Source organism: Pagrus major, chromosome 6, assembly GCF_040436345.1.
Source record: "Pagrus major chromosome 6, Pma_NU_1.0".
Taxonomy (NCBI): Eukaryota; Metazoa; Chordata; class Actinopteri; order Spariformes; family Sparidae; genus Pagrus; species Pagrus major.
In genome coordinates, this window is record NC_133220.1 from 15,710,557 (window position 1) to 15,728,326 (window position 17,770).

At 40.2% G+C, this 17,770-nt stretch overlaps 1 protein-coding gene across 2 annotated transcripts in view; it reads right to left on the reverse strand.

The window, feature by feature from the left end:
- kcnab2a (potassium voltage-gated channel subfamily A regulatory beta subunit 2a) overlaps positions 1 to 17,770 on the reverse strand; it is a 93,528-nt gene that overhangs the window by 15,998 nt on the left and 59,760 nt on the right. For both annotated transcript variants that reach the window (XM_073468112.1, XM_073468111.1), the window contains 3 exons: positions 4,815 to 4,858; positions 4,475 to 4,512; positions 4,118 to 4,197 (listed from right to left, as the gene is read on the reverse strand). In XM_073468112.1, the coding sequence (XP_073324213.1) occupies positions 4,118 to 4,197; positions 4,475 to 4,512; positions 4,815 to 4,858 (162 nt within the window). The remainder of the gene's footprint in view (positions 1 to 4,117; positions 4,198 to 4,474; positions 4,513 to 4,814; positions 4,859 to 17,770) is intronic.

The window sequence follows — 17,770 nt, forward strand, 5'->3', positions numbered from 1 at the left end:
AGTGTTGGTGTTTCCGTGTCTAGTGGTGAGACAGTCTGACATGTGGCTGTGGATCAGACAGAGACTATCATGTCCGTAAAAATGTCAGCCACTGGGATTGCTGAATGAAACATTGTTTAAAGGAAAATTATGGTATTTTTCAAACATCTCATAATTGTGGCCCCTTGACTGGATGAGTCTAGTTTAGAGCTGAAATGCTTTATCAATAATTGGCACCTATTCTATTAAGACATATTTAAAGCACATTCACGGGTGTCAACTTTTTAAAATGAGAGGATTTTCTGCTTTTCTTCCTCTTTTGTGATATTAACCAGTCAAGGCAGATGGCCGCCCACCTTTAGACGGATCTGCTCCGAGGTTCCCGCCTGTTAAGAGGCAGTTCACCACTGTCGTCAAGTGTTTGCTCATGGGAGAATGTTGGGTCTCTGTAAATAAATTAAAGAGTATGGTCTGGACGTGCTCCAATTGAAAAGTGTCATGAGATAAGTTTTTGGCGAATTGGCATTAAATGAATAGAACTGACTTGACTTATAATTATTCAGTTTGGGACTTTTGGTCATTTTTAAGATGTCACCTTGGACTAATAAAATAAATTCAATTCAAATGGTTCAGAAAATCCGAAGAAAATGCCAAAAAACTAACTGTGAAACGCTTTGTAACTTTTGTTTTCAAATGTGCTACTGACAAACATTTCACACCCTCGTCTCCAACTTCATCTTGTTTTTTTTCCCGTTCTTTCTTCTCCTTGACAGTACGAGTTAATAATTAATGATCTTAAATCGATCTTATTTTTCTTCTCTGTGATTCTTCACACATTTTGCTGTCATTCTGTATACTGTTACCAGACATGATCTTACTGGTGCTGTGAGGCTGCTTTCAGCCATACTGTACTGATAGGCCCTGTATATGTAAATACTGTAGGCGTGTCACAGCCAACACTTCGTAGGTACTTATGTCGATGTCTGGATGCTTGTAGAGGGAAGAAGAACTCAACAATATATAAATTAATTACTTTATTTCCATATTGTTGATTATTTCCTCTTTTGTGTGTCTGTGTGTTTTGTCTCTATATAATAGTCACGCTTTAATATCAAACCCTGCATATATGTATTTATTATTACCTACTCTTGTCATTCATTAAAGGGTCAATTCATTAAAATATGAATGAATATTTTATTGTGTGAGTACATTAGGTGCTGCACTACCACTGGTTGTTTCAGACCCTGCCAGCGTGACCAACACCTTCTCAAACAACGAGCAGTCAAGCACTCCCCTGAGAGCATAACATGTGTGTTTGTGTGCATAATATTGTGTGTGTGTGTGTGTGTGTGTGTGTGTGTCTGGCAAACACCCACACAGCTCGCTGTGTGTTGCCCTTCGGAAATGTGAGTAATTTGAGAGCCCAAACATAAGGTTCAGTGTGCCTTGAGCAGGTTAACTTTCTTCATCCATCCATTAATTAGGTCTGTATACCAGAGTTGATGTTATGACTTACGGCAGTAGCCACTGACATAATGCTGCATTATTCATGGATTTACAATATTTTATTACTTTTAGAATTCTCTGTAATTATGCGTCCAATTTGTCACTGGTTTCACACAATACCATGCAATTACTATGCATCTGGAGCAAAATGTCTGAAAGCCTGAAAGCAAATGAAGAAGGAAATTCTGTTCTGCCAATTACCAGGATACTTTTAAATGCTTTGACACCATATGTGTTCGCTGATAACAGCAGCTAGATGGGATGAGAAGAGCATGTTTATTTGTGCAATTATACATATTTATTTATACATTTCTGACAAACAGTATCCTGCATATTATGTTGGATATGCTAGTTAAGAATCACAATCTGCATCTAAATATATCTTTGCGCTGAATGTTTGTTTTGTGACTGTTTCTCTGTTTTTGTAGGGTGAAGCCAGGACAAATATACCAAACAAACAGCCAACAACTGCCAAGCACTGTGAGTGAGCAAGTCTCTGAGTGTGAGCACAGCTTACAAACCTTGTTTATCTGTCCACAGCTACCTGACTGTACAACCACCAACACCACTTCACGTTCTCTGAGTCTGACTGATGAGGGAATCACACTAAACCAGAACCAAAGACTTCACATGAAAGCTTTTTTTCCCCCATTCTGATGTGCAAAGTGTGTGATTTGTTCTACTCCTGTGTATGTGTGTAATATAAGCTCCTGGAAGCTGTCAGGATTAACACCTGTGCAACACACACCGAGCTGTGTGACATGCTGTCACAAACATGTGCACGTGCCGAACAGATTTGTCCTTTCTGTCAAACTGTGGTTTGTTTCATGGTGGCACGGTGATCAGAGTCAGAGTTGGTGATGCTTCTGTGTCAGAGATCACATTTTTCAGGCCACATCCTAAACAACAAGGCTAAAACAGCAGATTGTTGAGAGCTTTGCAAAACAATGAAGCACACAGCGATGACGTTTAGCAGACAACAGCTGCTGAGGCATTAGATAAGAAATGAGGAAAACCACTGAGACCTACAGGATGTTTCTCTTCTTTTTGTTTTCTTTTGATTTTCTTTTTCGAGGCATTGGCACTCTGCCGAATCTCACTAAACATAATGGCAATACTAGAATATCCTTAGGAGGATTAAAAAAAGGGACTTGGTGCGGTTTATCAGAGATAGTGTTTGCAAAGGCTAATCCCTTAGATTATTTCAAAGCACCCAAGTTACTACAAAGCCTGATTAATCCACATTGGAAGTTAAACCATCACTACATAAAGCACATGAGGCAATACAAGGCTGCTTTGTGGGGTTAAAAATATCAACCCTGGCTGTCCCGTAAATTTAGACCCAGACTATGAATATCTGAACCCTCACATTACTGCAACACTGATGAGGTGTTGATGAAAAGGACGACCCTGATGTCAGGTCAAAAAATCAAGGACAGAGTCATCAATCTGCCTAACCCTTAAAGGGACAGTTCAACCCCAATTTTTCCTCTTTTAGAGATATCAGCCGTAGGGATGTCTGCCTTTTCTTGAATATAATGGAACTAGATGTGGTGCTCAAAGTGCCAAAAGAATACTTTGTAAAAACTCAACAGCAATGTCTCTTTCCAGAAATCATGACCCTGTTACTCAAGATAATCCACGGAACTTGTTGAGAGTTGTTTCATGTTGGAACTTTTTTTTCCCTACCTAACTATAACCACCAAACATAACTCTATTCATGGATAAAAGACTTGTGCTTGTGACGGTGTAAATTGTACAGTACAAAATTAACGGCATCCTTCTATTCTAAGCTGAGCTGTAATGTTAGCTAGCTTAGTTAGTAGTCAGCTAGCCTCTCGTCCATGAGTAGATGCACGCTTCCGTCTGCACTGTGACTTTGTGTGGTTTGGTGGAAAGAAAGTAGTTCCTACATGAAACTGCTCACAACAAGGTCTGTGGTTTATCTTGAGTAACAGGGTCATGATTTCTTGACAGAGACATTGCTGTTGAGCTTTTTAAAATGTATTTTTTGAACACCATAAGCCGAGTATCATCTAGTTCAATTTTATTGGAGAGAAGGCAGACACTTTTAAGGCCAGTTTTTCCAAAACTCGGCAACTCATACCAAAACAATCTAGATGGATAAATAGTACTACAGGCGAACAAGAAAAAATCTGTGTTTTTGATTTGGAGATGGACTGTCCCTTTAAAGGGTCACTGGGACTTACTTTCTACCAACTTAATAGTCCCATTGAAAAGTGCTGACAATGATTGTTGTGGATTGTTGGGTAATGACAGTGACATATTGTTGATGAGTCATTGAGCATAATAGTCAAATCCATTTACCCTTATTGTATTTGAAAAGCACGTCTATAGCAGTGTAAAATATGTTTTTTTCTTTTAAATTTGGTAAAATGACCCGTTACGTATCAGGGACGGTCTACCACGAGTCTGGATGTGTTAATGTGGTATTCTAATCCTCTCTAATCCCCTGAACATTTGCTTGCTGCACCTGACACTTAGACAAAGATGCTGTCACTAGCATATAATCTCTACTTTGTGCTTTTATGATCAATCACACGTGAGCAGCTTGGTGATATGCGGTGTCACTGCTCACTGCTAAGTGACCTGTGCCACAGGATATACTCACTTTCCAGCAGCGTAGACCTCCGCTGTGTCAAACAGATTGATGCCATTTTCATAGGCCAGAGTCATCAGCTGCTCTGCCATCTGTTGAGAGAGCAGGGGGGGAGGAACAAGCAGGGGGGAGACGACAGCGGGGTGAGAGACCACCGATGTGAGGTGTTAGGACTTTTTAATTATTAAACTTCCCTCACAACACTATAGATGGCTTTTTCATCCTGTTTATTCTCTAGCTGTTGACTCCCTCTGGCAGTATGTTTTCAGTCTAAGTAAAAATAGGCTTCTTGAGCAATCCAGATCATATGTTGGTTTTCCATTCCCGAGCTTTGACTGATGGAAGATGACAGAATCCATCTGCTCTCACCTCATCTGTTATCTGTCCGCCGAACGTCACCCATGTTCCTACAGAGGATGACAGGGAAGATGGGGTTAGGTTATATGCACATAAACACACATGCACACAGATGAGCAAGTGATACTGTATGTTCTGCATATACTGTAGAGTACAAGAAATAAGGTCTAGCCAAGAAAAGGATAGTATATTAAAATCTGCGGAGTCACTGGAACTTACATTTTCAATCCTAAAACACTCTTTTGTCTCCATTTAATGATAAAGCACCATGGGGTTATGAGTTCCTCACCAAATCTGTTATACAAAGTCCATGCGGTGCAGAAAACTAAGAAAAGATCTTAGACAGTCTTACCTAATCCAAGGCAGGACACCCGCAGGCCCGACTTCCCAAGGTTCCTGTCAAAACAGAAAGAATTACATTAACATTAATGCAGCACTGAGGTGGCAGTGATTTGTGATATTTTTCACTCTGGCGGTGGCTATGACCATTACAGTAAGGACTTTAAGTCTACTTTTTCACTTTGATTGATATGATAAATAAATAAATAAACAAACAACCCAATCACTCATCTGTAATGTGAGAAAATTCTGTTCTTAAGGTTCTTATGGCAGTGGAAGCTTACAGTCATGGATGCTGAGGAGAACAGGGCTTTGTATGGATTTGAAGCCAGTCTGTATCCACTGCAGCACTGACACATGTAGATAGGATGGGTAAGGAAGGACAGTAACATGTGTGCTGCTGACAATGAGAATATGTGTGTGTTTGTGTGTGTGTGTGCAGCGAAATGTCAGAGAAAGTCAAAGAGAGGAAGTGGGTCTTAAGCAGGCCCACCATGACATCCACTGAAATTTCCCGCAGCACACCAGGATCCCTCAGCCGCCATCTGACTAAAATCCCCCTCACAGCATCGCGGAAGCTCGACTACTCACGACGACTCGCTCCTAAAGCTGGCGTCTCTGAGCCTATCACAGCCCAGACAGACCCCTCTGCTGACAATCACAGCTTTGCTTGGCTCTTTGATTCTTTTGTGTGAGCTTTTAAACGATTCTAAGATGCCTGTGGTTCTTGGTTTAAAAGGCAACATCATAACAGATTTGTTATGAGTACCAAAAAAATACATTTGCTGTTATATCTTTATTTTCAGGTGTGTGTCTTCAGACCTTAATAGCTTCTTCAGATTCCACTGATCTAAGAAATGATTAAACATTCAAAAAAAAAAAGTACGCTACCTCTGGTCAACCTCCTTGAAAAAATAAGCTGGCAGTGTAAAGAGATAAAAGAAATGTGGCATCAGAGATGATGTAACATGTGCAGGAGTCAAAGTGAGCATGTGGGTGGATATCTAATTTATTTTTACAAGACTGCCTGTATAGAAATACAGTGAAAAGGAGTGGAGAGGGAGACAGAGGAAAGGTGTACGGCGTGTGTGAGTGCAGATGTGCATGTTATGAGACTGCGCTTGTGACTGCATGTGTGAGTGGGACTGTGTGTGTGTGGGGGTGTTTTGTGAAGCCATGGTAAGATTGCTGAATTGCTGCAGTGACTAACAAAACACTTCTTTCAATGTGGCCTGAACACCAAGTCCTAAAACACTGACTAAAGCGTTTAAAATAAATATGAAAATCTCCACGGTATCACATCCATTCTAAGCAGGCTTACTGGGATACATTTGTGTTGTAGTGACACAGAAAAAAGAGCTTTTCAGAAGCTTTAAGTTTCTTTTTGATGTATCTCCATGTACAGTACTTTCTATTTTAGAGGCGTTAATCCAGTTAAATGTTCACTTCATCATACAGCATCATTAGTTACACTCTTTTACTTCACTGCACCACCACGGGCGCTTGCAGATTCTCTCCATTCATTTCCATGCTTCAAACTCAAGACATTTCACAGCTGAAAATCCACTATTTTCTGAAACAACAGAAGTTTCAGTGCGATCAAGCGATACTGAAAAATAATGAAATCATATACTGTCTAAGTGTTTTGCAAGTACAGCATGTTTTGTCAAACTTAGCCTCATTAAAATGATCTTATTTGGTCAGTGAGGTCTGTAATCGTGTTACAGTTTGAATCCAAGAGCCTGAGGATGTCATGTATAGAAGCTTTAAGACAGTCAGTCATGAGGGAGAAGGGAGAGTGATAGAAGAACTGTGGTCCCAAGTGCCCTTTTGGTGTACCGCAGTGACAAGGTTAACACAAGTCCCCTCTGGCAAACCACTGGAGCTGATCTACAATTAACTTTCTCTTAATTGCATGAGGAAAATACCCCCTCAGGGGGCTGCTGCTCGCCGTCACACGCAGAGATAACCAAAATGAAAAGCCGCTTATTGGCCGAAATTGTTAGTGGAGCATGTTTTTAATGATGGACTGAAACATTTGTTTAATGGTAGTGCAAAAATGTCTTCATCACTAAAAAAAAGCATTCTGCTTGACTTCATCCTGCTTTCATAGAGTTTGTCCCTGAACACAGTGTACAGCGCTACTGTACATTCAGCATCAAGTCTGTTTCAATCCTTGCATAATTCCAGATTTAAGCACCTAATGTGATTAAATGATTCTGTGTTGCTTATTATGTTAACACGCTGTGCACAAGCATGTTCAGCAATCAAGATGCATAGTAAACCTGTCTAATTAGATAAACTAGTACACACATGCTTCTACAGTTGCACAATTTTCATCCGCATGTGTTAGAGCTTAGCACAAAGCGAAGCTTACCCCATGCAAGTGTTGCATGAAGCATGTTTTAACCATGAATACTGCACATACAGCATCCATGAATTTAAGCACTTCCCCAAACCTAAAAATAAGTAACAAGGGTATCAGAATACATAGCTCTGCCCTTGCCATTGTTCTCATTGTAAGGATGTCCCTTTGTCAGCACATTGTTGTGTTCAATATTTTACTAGACCGGCCTTGAATACTGCATCGTGCATAGATGCGATGACCCTCTGCCACGGCCTGTGAGCAGGCCGGGGTCAGGTTCCCGCTGAGCCTCAGCAGACACGAACCACAACAGTAAAGTCATCTTTCTCACATCCTCCTCAATAATGAAGGAGACAGGTACAGTACAGGACAGCAACACCACAGCAGCCGCAGGGACAAAGCTGGATGAGATTCAGTGGACAGGACATGTAGAGACTGTAACACATGTCCAGTAGGGTTGTTTACCAGGTAACCTTTCTTTGAGGTTTCTATGAACATCTGGCTTCTGATCCCAGGAGCCCAGAGCCCAAGTGGACAAGTCAAGGGTTTACATGTTGGTATGTTAGTTAATTCGATTAAAGCTAGCTTGGTGATCTATTTGGGGCTTGTTCACATGCACAGGATGCATTACACTTAAGCTTCACATAATGAATCCTACATGTCTGAGTTAATCACACAGCTCTGCTGCTGACATTGACTGCCATTGATGGAAGGTGACCTGTGGAAAATAGTGGCGGTGCTGTTGTTTTTTCCGTCAATGTCAATGTAAGGTGGAGAAATGTCAGAGGTCACCTAAGAGTCATTTATTATTGATTATTGGATTTGTGATTATTGTATTGTTCTCTCAAGAAGAAATATGTGAAATGGGAAAAGAAAATGATGTAATAGTGGGACATTAACACAGTAATAAAAAGTCTAATGTCAAGCCTAATGTTACCTAAGCCATTGTACTGTACATCTCTTGCCTATAGTTAATGATTTCTAGCACTGCTTACTGCAGTCTTCACCTAAAAAAGGACAGATTATAAACAAACGCCCAAAGATGCTCGTCATTAATGTGTGGCACAGGCACAGCACACAAGAAGATTAAGGTATCACTACTACCAAATATTGGCTGATACAAAAAAACCTGTGTATTGTGTTACTGTCAACACTCTGACATATGAGCATATGAGTTTTAAGGTGAAGGTGTTAGCTGCATCAAACTGTTTTGACACATCATCTAACTCTATACCTTCCCAATGATAAGCAGTAAACAAAAAAATGTTTCGACTGTTGGTGTAGCCAGACATTTTCTATCTATTTAGGTTGTCTCATTTCCCATTGCTGACACACACTCCTCTGTTGGGCCATTAATGACCTTTAGAGAAACTCTGTAGTGACCCTTTCAGACCAATCAATACATTTTTACAAATGCCTCAAAGCAACAGAGTGCAAAATTAACTTAACTGTCCACCGGCCAAATGGCTACTGAATGTTCAAATTTTACCAGCCAATCAATGAATTACTATTGTGTGTTTGGCTGGTGAGTGAAGCAAATGTCTGGTGATAATGTTGTGCAGTCTGGGTTGTCTTCAGATACTGAGCAGGATGTTTAGTCAATGACAATAAAAATGCTGCAACAGAGCAAAAACACTCTAATTTTGGTCTCAGAAGACTATAAAACAATGTGATGAAAGGATAGGCTAGGATGATTATCACAACAATAAAGTTCATCATCCACCACTATGGACACACAAGGGTTGAGTTCATGCTTTGGGGCAAATATACACCCAAATAGTTCTTTGATTAAGTAAAAAGCACAGGTCTCATTTATGAAAGGGACTTATAAAACCTTACTTTAATGTGGAAATGATCTCATCTCTTAGCAAAGTCCGGAAGTGACGTAAGTGATTTTCCTGCTGGTTATGTAGGGGTATTACAATTTGGGATGTGCCAAAAGCCTGAGGTGAACTTTGCATGAGCTTTCTTAACAATGAGCATCCGTGACACACTCACAAGCTGCCTGCTTGGCTTTGTTTGTCAACCCACTATTTAGTCCACCGAATAATACATGTTGCCTGGTTACAATCTCCTCCACCATCACATAATATTGTCTTCCAAAAAGTTTGATTTTCTCTTTTTGCTCATGCCTATTCCTGACTAAACCCTCATTTGTGCTGGGATTATGTTACAGTAAGGAAATCCCAAGGCAGACGGTGTCAGTTTAAGTTGATTTGAGATTTATAGATCACAGGTGCAGAAGTTAAAAATGGGACTCTGGAAGACAAACTATTAAAATAACAAAATAGAGCCACGTGCAGGCTGCAGCAAATTAATTTCAGCCTTCATAAAGAAATGTGATATAAACCAGTGGCTGACTAAAATAGCACTAAATAGAGTGGGTAGGTAATTTATTTACTCAATACTCCATAAAACCAGTTAGCCAGTTTAAATCAACAACACAGAAAGCACTAACCTCATAAAGAGTGCTGTCCCATCAAAAACAACAATTCTCAAGTTATGAGTTGGGGAGCAGTTCAGTCTACTGCTGCACCCTTTAAATCATCGAGGGACATCAACTAAATTCTGAAAATGCCAAATGTATAGTTTAAAATTATGATTGTTCCCAGATTAAAGGCTCTATAACCCATACTGGTTATACCGGAGCATCAGGTAGGGGACACAGTCTGTAGACTGAGCGGGTGAGAGGGATTCAATGTGAAATCAGGGGACTGGGGGGAGTGATGAACGAGGAAACAAGGTCACAGAGCTGTAAAGAGGAACGTGTTGAGAGATACGTTCACTGAGCAGAACTATTAATACTACCACACCCCGTGGCTTCGACTTCAGCAAAACACACACACCGAATGCCACTCGCTCGTGTTGGCTGCAGGTGGTTTCCTCCTTCATTCAGGTTTAGGTAACATCCATTAGACTTAGGAGAGAGGGGGGAGCGGCAGTGGTGAACTTAAGACATTGGATTAAAAATAAGGTCCTGGCCAGGGAATAAGAAAAGAGGAGGAATAGGGGAGCCACTTCAGCTCTGAAACGCTGCTAAAACACATCACCTGTGACCACCAAAAAAATAAAAAATATCTCCATCATCATCTTCTCTGTATCAGCTCAAAACTCAACAAGCGTTCAGCACGCTAGCCCTATTATCCAATTATCTTCACTTCACCTCACTGTTAGGAAACATGTATGGTTGGGCTTCATTGTGCACGTCCTTCAGCATTCTACCATGAGGCTCTGTACACTCGCTGCCAGCTGGATGACCTTTATTTGTTACTCAAAACAAAGAGACTTAACTCTTGTTCCAAATAAAGCCCAAGATGGATTTGCGTGGGTGAGCTGTGACTGCAGGTGAATGGATAAAGTCTTTTATCTTAAGTTAAACAGTTTTTTTTGGACCAATATCTGGAAATTTTGGGAAATGCACTAATCTGCTTTCCTGCCAATACTGGAATCGATGAAGAGGTACAGAGTTAGAGCCAGGAAACGATTAGCTAAGCTCAGCAGAAAGACTGGAATGGAAGCAGGAGACACAGGAGCTCACTAATTAATGTTATATTCAGTTTATTTAATCCATGCATGTACAAAAATCTGAAAAGTTTTACAAGCTGATTCCATTACTTCCTAGAGACTTGCTGATTTCCTTACAGTGCCACTTCAAGAGGTACTGCAGTACAACAGAGACAGCTTGACCACTTATCATAAGGTCGATGGTTCAATCTCCTGTTCCGAAGTGTCTGTGGGCAAGATACTGAACCCAATCCTGGCATCATCTATTGGTTTGTGAGCGGATGTTGGACTGGTTGTCCCACCTGATGAGCAGGTGGTGCGTGGCAGCCTCTGCTACCAGCATTTGAATGTGTCTAAATGGATAATTGTCGACTTGTGTTTTGAAGCACTTTGGGCGGTTGGTAAAATAGAAGAGCACTAGTTAAATGCAATCCATTTAACAAATAATCAAAATATTATCGCAGTTGCAATATGGCCAAGTGCAATCAAAATCTCAGGAGCTGTAAATCTTTGCTGAATAAATGAGGCATTGTGGTGCTACAGATATGCCCCGGCCTACAAATCATATTAAACATGCTCTTTTGGTACAGACTGACCTGAGCAAAAGTCACAACATCATCATAATTTTTACCCTGAGTCATCTTAAGAGACCTTTAAACAACCACTTAATGTGTGTACAAGCTTATACACACTCATTTGCTAAATGAGTATCAGCCATGGCTCTCTTGAAATGCAGTCATAATACTCAAAACTGAAGTAAATCTCTTCAGGTTTTTCCTTGTTGACTGCAATCAATATGGAGTTTATCTGTATTATATATATATATTGTTTGTAACTGGTCAAAAAATGCCATGTGATGTTTTTCAGGCTAAATATTTGATCAAAGTTGCAAAGCTATGACAGTTTTATTTCTTGTTTTGAGGATGTTAAATTCTTATTGTGAGGCCCCGGGCAGTCATTTCTGCTCTTAGAGGGATTTAAAAGCTCTGCTGTGCCATTAAAAGAGACACACTCTCAGTTATACACTGTTACATATAGTTATACTGTTATATGTGCTAACAGTGCCGTATTCGACAACAGCCTGAGAACATGTCAAATGCGATTTCTTTTGGAGGATATCAAATTCATACAAATAGCCAGAAAACATACTGTAGAGCCACTGGACCTGAAGCACATTAAGACAGTCGTCAATGGCAGCTTTTATTTTTTTATTTATTATTTTTTTACTTGGACATAAACAGATTGTCGGCTCAGAGGCTTTTCCTGAGGCTGAATTTGTTTTTCTTCTAACTCAGGCATTTTCAGAGGCTCTTGTCTGGGGATAAATCTGCCAGCGCCCACAGGGGTGGAAAATCTTCTGCTATACGCTGGAGAGGAACGAGAGAGAAACTTATTAGAACCTGTGGGGGGATTCCAAGCCTTAATGTCACACTCAGCTGCTCACCAACATCTTGACATGCTTTTAAATCAATATCCTAGCCAAAGGACACTGATAGAGTATATTCACTGACAATGAGAACAGATTAAATGCATTTTATAATCCTAAATTCAAAGGAAAAAGTAAGTAAACAGTAACCAATGCATTGAAATGGAACAATTAGCAGATAAGTGGAATTGATCAGCAACTGGTTTGACAATTGATTCATCATTTTGAGTCAGTTTTGAGTTAAAGATGCCCTTATTCTCTGGTTCCAGCAACTTAAATTTGAAGATTTTCTGGTTTTCCTAGTCCTCTGTGACTGTAAACTGAATATCTTTGGGTTTTAAATGTGACCTCTGAAGAAGTCCTTGGGCTATGGGGGACTGTCACTGGTTTCTTCCATTTTATAGTTCAAACAATCAATTAAGAAAAGAATCAAAAGATTAATGAAAAATAATATTTTTTTGCAGCCATATTTATATTTATATAAAAAGGACATAAGCTAGCTTGTATAGTCAGAGACAATCTGGCTCAGAAAAAGGAGATTGCATTGGGAACTATAGTGAACTCTATGTGCAAACTTGTGCCATCTGCGTAATTAAAAAAATGTAGAGGTTAAATATTCATAATACATTTAACTAAGCATGATGCTGTGGGGGAAATGGCATTTCCAGTACTGTCTGAAGTAAGCCGATGCTCTGGCCTCCTGCTACAGTATAGCCTCACTTCTATTTGTGCTACAATTTGTCCTCAATCACTGCGCCTTACGCATTACGTAACATGCAGTTCCAATGCTTCTCATGCAGAAAGAAAAGCTGAATACAAATTTAATTGTCAGAAACAAGTCTGTTGATTCACTGCTCCGACTCTTACTCCAAACTTCAGACTGCATCTGTGTTTTAGCATGCTAAACTGAGCCTAACAATTATGTGTAACCCTTGAGGGAAGCAGCAATGCAAACAGTTAAATTCCTGCACACACACACACACACAGACACACACACACACACACACACACACACACACACACACACATTATGAAACAGTATAAACTGACTACAAAGCAGATACTGAGTGGATAAAGGTCTTGCCTCTTCTTAGAATTAATAAATCATGGCTATTTCTAGAGCATTTCAGAAAATAACATGGAGAGGAATGAGTGGTGCTAACACACACACACAGGCTCTAATTAAACTCTATCAGTGAGGCAAAGAAAGAACAGCTGTCTTCATTTTCTCCTTCAACATAACACAAGTGTCTCTCACATGCAGACACACTTATAGAAACATAGGCAAAATATTCCACAACAACCCCCCCCACGTCACTAGCTTTCTTATACACCAACACAGACAAACCCTCAGTGCATACAGTGAAACACAAGCCTACATCAATAAATGAACCATGCCACCGTTTGGCAATTTCCCTCCACATGCCCAGAGCAAACAGATGGTGTATGTTCTGCGCGCGTTTTAGATGGTACCTAAGTGGCTGCTGTGGCCTGAAATCTGCGCAGTGTGGATGAGTCTTCGTATTTACATTAGAGTGGCCAAAGTGTAGTGCTGCGTGTGTGTTCTGTTCTACCACTACCACGGTCTATTTATGATTCATATTTCAAGGGGGAGTGCAGGCTGTGGAAAGCTGGCTCCCTGATGAAGAAGAGCCCTCAGAATGCAGGAAAACGTCCCAGCATGCACCCACACTCACGACGCCCCAAATCTCACACCCACAGCTTTTTGTCACCCGAGCCTGAGCGATGCATGCCTTTTGCATTTGTGTGAGAAAACATTAGAAAAATGACGATGCTTGGATTCATCTATCTTAGAAAATTGGACCAGAACGTTCCCATAGTTAAGCACTAATTCCTTTTCTGTAATTACAGCTCGTAATACTTAAAGGAAACACTGAACCTATATGCTAATAATTTATGTGTACATGTTCCATTTGTAAATCTTTAACATCCTTCTCCCATACTGTCTTTATAAATTCTGCCATCTGCTACATCAAATAACTTCAGGTGCACTAAATGAAAACAGAGCTGGTGGGACGACCTTTTTTACGTAGCATCATATCTCTGACTTTGACAATGATAAATCACAACTTCACACAACATGGTGGTGGGATTTAAATGCCATCCGCTTACACAACCCTGCCAGCAGCTATTTACTGTGGCTGTGACTCACTGTCAACTTTACAACCCAAAGTGGACCTCCAGAGATGTGAGGAATCGTACTGACAGTCTGGGCTGCGGCGAGTTTACTTGTAGATTTACACCAGGGTGGGAGGTGAGGCAGCTCTGATTTACTTAGCCACTGCAGTAAAAGATACTGAGTGCAACACAGCAGAAATAACAAGAACAATGACGAAAAATATCCTCCTAGAGCATAAATGTTATCCACAGCAGTTTAGAGAGAGCTCTTCTATTTAGTCTGCACAAAAATGGCAGTCCAAACGGAAAGTGATATTCAAAGTCATCACCTCAGCATTACTTTGCAGCAGTTTATTTGCCACGCCTAAGTAAATAAAAATGGCTCTTGTAAAAGTGAGTCATTCCCGCAAGACCCCTTCCTAGGCTTGGTTGCTTGGGAGAAGAGCTGATAACCGGACTGTGAAAAGCAGAGGCTTTATGGGATTGACTCACCTGCACTGCCTTCCCAATCTCACAGATATTCTTCCATTCCCTGAGCTGGACTACTTTACATAATCATAAGCCATTTTGTGTGCATCATTAATTCAGTCCTGACTGAAGCCATTTAATCATTCCTTGGAGGAGGTGCAGGCTCTCACATTCGAGCTTGATGATTTTAACCAGTCATGTCATGCAGGCCCAGTGTCACATTACCGAGTGGATCAGTCTGTGGTGAAGCTGCTGAATCCCTGTGTACCTTGAAAAAACGCTCATTCTGATGAGATCCTTGGCCTTGTGGCGGAGGTCCTTTCCAACATAACCCACGTCCTTGCCCATGTGTACGCCGACAGTCTTGATTCAGGCTCAAGGCTGCCATTCAAGAAAACAGAGAGGGCTGTATTCAAATGAGCCTGATCTGAATTTCACACTGCTATTCTGCCAGTGAGGATAATCGTGGAAAGTTTTGTTGGAGGATAAGCCGTATTCTTCTGGGGAACAGTTATAAAACCACTAACGTCTTCAGCTGTCAAAATGAAAAGCTGATTTTAACAAAGAAAAATATCTTGTGCTCAAGGATGGAAGGGGAAGTGAGCGGCCATGTTAAAGGGCTTGCGAGCTTCGACTCCAAGGCACGTTGAAAGATACACAGTGACATGAGCACAGATCACTCCAGCCTACTGTACTTCCTCTTGGGCATAGTGCCTTCACTAGCATTAACCTTAGCACTCTCTTCTTTGTTTTCTTTCACTCTCTTCTTCCTCCCCTTTCATTCGCATCTCACAAAACACTATGTTGTGCCCTCGGTGCATGCATCTCTGAGCCTCACGCTGCATTTAGGCCTGCATTACCTTCAGTTTACATCAGACACACAATCACAGAGCCAGTTATGTGCTCTGGACTACACTGCGGAAGCGCAGAACACAAACAGCCGCTGGCCCCGCGAGCTGAAAATGATTTTACTCATTCAATATCATTACCCTCAATAATGACAGTGTGCCAACGTGGCGAGGCTGCCACTAGCGAATCAGATGCAAATAATTGTGACATGCCTTCAGCAGCACTGACAATGGGTAATGTGTTTCCTCAAATCAACGCCTGATCTTAATTCTGTCTAATTTTCAAAAAACAGATTCTTCATAAAAGACATCACCTTACAGTTTCTCTTCTGAAGATTTGGGTCTTGAAAAACTTTTAACAGTTCAACCTGAAATGATGTCATTTACAACTTGAATGACAATCCTATAAAGAACACAGTACTTATGATGATCCTGCAGAGTAAAAGAGTAGATTACATTAGTGCTAAAAAAAATATTCAAAACATTAAGAACAGCTTAGAAGCTCTTAATAAAGGCTCTTCATCAGCCTCTATAGTGTGAGATTTTTGCTGCACTTTTAGTATCACTACATAAACCGATATCTGTACATTAAATCCAGTGTTTCCTCTACATTTATTTAGGAGTGGTGGACCACCACAGTAAGAACATTACGACCACAGCGAGATAAAATGGGTAATAAATATTATAATCTAGATAATAAAAGAAAAAAAGCAAACAGGCATAAGGCCCACTGCATAGAATTTACCCTTTAATTATGACCATGTAACAAAAGACCAACAAGGAGGAACACAGAACAAATACCAAAAATTACCACCTGCCATCACTGCTAAAAAATAATTAAAGAAGAAACACTGATATTTAATATCACTCTGCAGCCAAAAAGTGTGTTCAATCTAAGGCTGCACAATATGGTATAAATAAATAAATAAATAAATAAATAAATAAAATAATTCATGTTTACATCACAATTTTCATCTTCAATGAAAAAAGTATTAACATCATGATGATGTGACGTGTTTACCAAACAAACTGTTTTTTTACATCTGGAGAACTAGATTTGTAGGCAAGGGCATCTCTGCAGCACTACAGTACTTCATTGTAATGCAGCCATAGCTAAGAACCATGAATTACATTCATTTTGTACCACAAAATCTAGCAACACCCTTGGGAAAATATACAGTATGCGTTGGTAACAATTTGTTAATTAAACCATAGTTAAAACCATGGAAGACTCATTTATATACATCTTCACAATAAGCTGCTACTAGATGTATTAAATGGATGCAGGTTTTTAGTGAAAGCTTGTCATTTTAAATCAATATTTGATGTCAAGCAACCATCTTTGGTGAGCAGTTGAGTGACAGGTGGGAAAACAGAGTGAGAGAGCAGGTCATTATTGCAAAATAATTCCTGACAGGCTGAATGACGCCTGCGATACTAAGCAGATAACATTGCATTAATAGCCAGCTTGCTGCAGATCAGAATGTGCTCTAACTTACCACACTGAAAAGTAATGTGAACTCATTCTCTCACCAACACTGCCTACAGATTTTGTGTACCTCCTCTGCTGTTCAGTTTGTCGTTCACTCCTGTTCCCCTCAGTGCTCCAATATGCACTTAAAGATATTTTCCTTAATAATCTGCTCCCTTCTCAGCCCTTGTGTAAAAGCTGAGAATAAATTGAATAATTCACCACACAACTAGAAGACATTTACATTTTGTTATCAATGCTCTTCTGCAAATAAACCTTTGCCTACACGCTTAATATGGGGAATGCTAGATAAAAGGCAGTCATTAGTCGTCATGTCTCTTGGGGGTTTCTGCACACACACACACACACACACACACACACACACACACACACACACACACACACACACACACACACACACACACACACACACACACACACACACACACACACACACACACACACACACACACACACACACACAAAATATCCCTTCAATAAAATAGTAACCCTTTCATCCACAAAAGCAACAGAACTTAAAATACTACAATAGACCAGTAATCAGTAATCAGCTGGTTGAAGGGATGGCATAAATATTCAATGCAGCTCATGTCAACCTACAACGTTGTGGGCAAAAGCTATCATGCAAAGTGCTTGTTTTCAAGGCATGTCAGGGACTCTCTTTAATATGACAGGAAGTGACAACTGACTTTATATAGCTTTTGCTTCAATAATCGAAAAATATCTG